The 3,968-nt window shown below is 65.3% G+C and overlaps 1 protein-coding gene across 1 annotated transcript in view; it reads left to right on the forward strand.

Annotated features, from left to right (window-relative positions):
• CELSR1 (cadherin EGF LAG seven-pass G-type receptor 1) overlaps positions 1-3,968 on the forward strand; it is a gene marked incomplete at its 5' end in the record, with an annotated part of 111,591 nt that overhangs the window by 94,073 nt on the left and 13,550 nt on the right. Inside the window, 3 exons of the mRNA XM_025051043.1 lie at positions 3-186; positions 1,119-1,286; positions 2,951-3,077. Of these exons, the coding sequence (XP_024906811.1) occupies positions 3-186; positions 1,119-1,286; positions 2,951-3,077 (479 nt within the window). The remainder of the gene's footprint in view (positions 1-2; positions 187-1,118; positions 1,287-2,950; positions 3,078-3,968) is intronic.

A 3,968-nucleotide genomic window follows, 5' to 3' on the forward strand; every position in this document is an offset into this window, starting at 1 on the left:
CGGCCGGAGGGCCGCCCCGCAGACTGCACGTCCGGGGCCCGGCGCCGAGACGGAGGCCCCCCCGTTCAGGAGGCAGAAGAGGCACCCCGAGGAGCCTGGCCAGTTCGCCGTCGCCCTGGTCATTGTCTACCGGACCCTGGGACAGCTGCTGCCCGAGCTCTATGACCCTGACCGCCGTAGCCTCCGGTAAGGCCGGTCGGGGAGCACGGGGGCCCCGCCTGACCGCCTGTGTAAGGACAGCGCTGCCCTGTCGTCTCCTGTGGGCAGAGGCTCTGGGCCTGCGGGCGGGCAGCGTCCCCGGGTTTCTGCCGGGAGCACCCGGCACACGCCCCGCCTCGCGCCTCCGTGGACACCGACCCACCAGCTCCCCAGTGCGATTCCTCCTCGGAGGGGCTGTCCCCGCACTCGTTCGCCTCGGCCGCTGGCGGCCCAGCACCAAGGGCCGCTTTGCGAGTGCTGGCCGGGACGGCAGACGCTGCCCGGCGGGGCTCGTGGCTCTGGCAAGAGGCGGGCGCACACGCAGGCTCCGCCTCTTCAGCTTTCCTGTCATTTCGGGCTCCCCCTGGGTCCGTGGTCCTCACGTCACGCCCCTGGGTGGCTGGACGGGACTCCGCCCGAGCCGCTGGGCTCCCTGTGTCGGGCGTTTTGTCTGCTGTTCCATGGGGCGGCGGCGAAACGTCTCTGCGCACACGGCCGCTCTTCACTTTTAAATTTCCAGAGTTCACCTCTGACCCCGAGTGTGGCCCATCGTTCGGGCTCCCCCTGGGTCCGTGGTCCTCACGTCACGCCCCTGGGTGGCTGGACGGGACTCCGCCCGAGCCGCTGGGCTCCCTGTGTCGGGCGTTTTGTCTGCTGTTCCATGGGGCGGCGGCGAAACGTCTCTGCGCACACGGCCGCTCTTCACTTTTAAATTTCCAGAGTTCACCTCTGACCCCGAGTGTGGCCCATCGCTGACGAATCCTGCGCCGAACCCGACGTGGCCGCTGCCCAGGCCCTTCCCAGGAGCAGGGCTGCGGCCCTGAGCTCACGGGCTGTGCTCCCCGCCCCACCCCGTGTCCTCACCGTGTCTGCACGTGGGCGTCAGCGACCGGTTCACGCGCGTCTTCCCCCACCTGCAGGCTGCCGAACCGGCCCGTCCTTAACACACCGGTGGTGAGCACGACGGTGCACAGCGAGGGCGCCCCGCTCCCCGGCCCGCTGGAGCGGCCCGTCCTGGTGCAGCTCGCCCTGCTGGAGACGGAGGAGCGCTCCAAGCCGGCCTGCGTCTTCTGGAACCACTCCATCACGTGAGGGACGCCCCGGGAGCCCGCGGCCACCTCCGGCCCCGAGCTCTGCGTTCCTGCGGGGGGGCCTCACCGGGGCCGGGGTGTGCCCGCAGCTCCCCAGCACTCGGCAGGTCTCAATGCTCCGCTACAGTGTCCCGTGGGTCATTCTCTTGGTCTGGTGCGCCCCTCCGGCCTCTTGTGGGGGAGGGGGTGTCTTCTGCGGGTGTCAGAGCTCCTACATGTACAGTTACGTGTACACACGCACGCACACACACGCACAGATATACACCCGGAAACATGGCTCATATGTGTGTGCACACACCCCGTTACACACATGCACAGGGATGTACACACCTGGAAAGTCGTGCACATGTGACACGCACAGGCCAACGCGGAGACAGGGCCGGTCACCTGCAGGGCTCCCGTGACACAGCAGCCCACAGGCGCCCAGCCACCACCAAAAGAGACGGGGTTCCGTCCCAGACACACGGGGGTCAGGGCTCAGAGACTGAGGAGAACAGCAAGGAATCCCACATGGGGGGATCCCCGTACCGGAAGGGGGTGCCTGACCTCACCTGGCCGTGCCGAGGAGCCGACAAGCAGCTGCTGGGCCGGTTCTACCGCTCAGAGGCTGTGCCCTGCCCCCACGCGTGGACCTAGGACAGAATTTTGTGCATCTGGGAGTTCGTTCTTATGCAACAAAACATTCCCCAAACGAACCGTGGTTCCACGAGAGTAAGTGGGTGCCCACCGAGCGGGGGCGCCGCCGGGGTGGGCAGGCGGACCCCCGGCCTGCAGGGGCCCGCGCCGGGAAGCGGGCTTGGCTCGGCAGAGCCTGCGTGGCCCTCTTCCCGCCTGCTTTGTTTGCCAAATTCTAGTCGATGAGCAGGCGGCGTGGTGTCCGGGCGGTAACAGGCACTCGGCTTACGAGGGAGGGTGCAGGGCCCGCTGTCGCCGCATGGGACGTGTGAGGGTTGGCTCGGCCTGTGGGCGGCTCGGCTGTCTGGAGTGGTCACTCGGTCGAACCCGGGCGATTAGCTCTAATCATCCTCCCTGCTGCGTATGCGGCAGCTCTCATACCGGATCTTAAAAGTTCTTGGCAAACATGCCTTGGCCTTCACGTCCCGTTTCACAGATGAGTAAACTGAGGATCAGAGAAGCGACTGGACTTTCCCAGAGTCAGGGAGGGCAGGGCCGCCTCCGAGGCCGAGACACGCCCGCGTGGCAGCTTGTCATTTGGAGCTTCTCAGGGAGGAATAATTGGGCCCTGTTTCCAGACAGCGGCCGTAAAACACTGAGCCACCGAGAGATGAAAGTGTGAAGCGAACGTGAGATGTTATTTCTTAAATAGTCAAGGCTCCAAAGAAGACTGAAGTACAAAGCGGCCTTTTTAACAACTGACTAATGTTTCTGACCAAAGGGGCGTGCGGTGGACCCGAGAGGTCCCCATTTAAGTTTTACTGCTAGGTGACACATCGGAGGCGAACTTCGCAGGCTGCTGCTTTGGGGCCCGCGCCAGCCGCCAAGGCGAACGGAGAGTGTTCACACGGTCTCAAGCGGCCGCGGGGGCCCTGGTCCCCATGGCGGTGGCAGTGGTGCCGTGTCTTGGGCACGCTCCAGCGGGGGCAGGTGGGCCTGGGAGATGCCGGCCCTGGAGGGAATCACGTGCCCCTCTCTCTCCGCAGCGCCGGTGGGACTGGAGGCTGGTCGGCCAAGGGCTGCGAGCTGCTGTCCAGAAACCGGACCCACGTGGCCTGTCAATGCAGCCACACGGCCAGCTTCGCCGTGCTCATGGACGTCTCCAGGCGTGAGGTGGGCGCAGCCCCCAGGGGCACCCCTCCCCCGCCCCGCAAGTGTACCGGGGGCATCGACCCCATGGGGCATTTAGGTCTCGCCCCAAACCTGCCCCCTCAACGCTGTCTTTCCTTCCAAGCACCAAAAAACGGATCCATTCTAGGACAGGGGCCAGAATCTGTTAGCATCCACATAACATAGCCCCATTGAGAGGTTTCCAGAGAGGCCAGGTTGTAAGTTAGAAACCGGAATGGCAGATCCGAGCCTCAGACGGAAGAGAAGCACCTGGGACGCACAGCCCACTGCACAGTGGTGTGCTCTGCGGTCTGTTACGTGGCGCTGTTTCTGCCCACTCTGAATGTCGAGAAAGCCGGCGGCTGGCGGGGGACAAAGGGGGTACGTCCCTTCGGAGCCACACACGCCGGCTGGGAAGACAGAGGCCGGGTCAGGAGCTGCCCAGCAGCGGAGCTGATGTTAACCTCTGGCGTTTTCAGAGCCCTGGGAATGCGTCGTCCCGTGTGGGGCCGGTGGTGAGGTCAGCCTGGGTGTGGGGGCCTGGAGTCCAGGAGCCGGAACGGGCCTGGGTGACCTCACTGCGGCCGCCTCTCCAGGCCTGGGTTTTGTCCCTTGTCCCAGGAGGCCGGGCGCCCCTCCCTCTGGTGCAGCGCCCAAGTTTCTGTCACATTCTTGGGAGGGTGAGTCAGCCCCGACTTGCTCCTGGCGGGTGTCAGGGTGACGAGAGGAGAGGGTGGGCCTCCTGGGAGTCCGGCGAGTGCCCTCAGGCCATCACGGTCTTTGTCCCCGTGCGACGGGGGTGTCCTCTCGTGGCCAGGAGCGGACTGGACGTGTAGGTGGAGGAAGGTGAGGATCAGGTAGAAGAAATGAAAAGAGCAGGAATCATGGCCCCTG

The sequence above is a fragment of the Pteropus alecto genome, unplaced genomic scaffold, assembly GCF_000325575.1.
Source record: "Pteropus alecto unplaced genomic scaffold, ASM32557v1 scaffold118, whole genome shotgun sequence".
Lineage (NCBI taxonomy): Eukaryota > Metazoa > Chordata > Mammalia > Chiroptera > Pteropodidae > Pteropus > Pteropus alecto.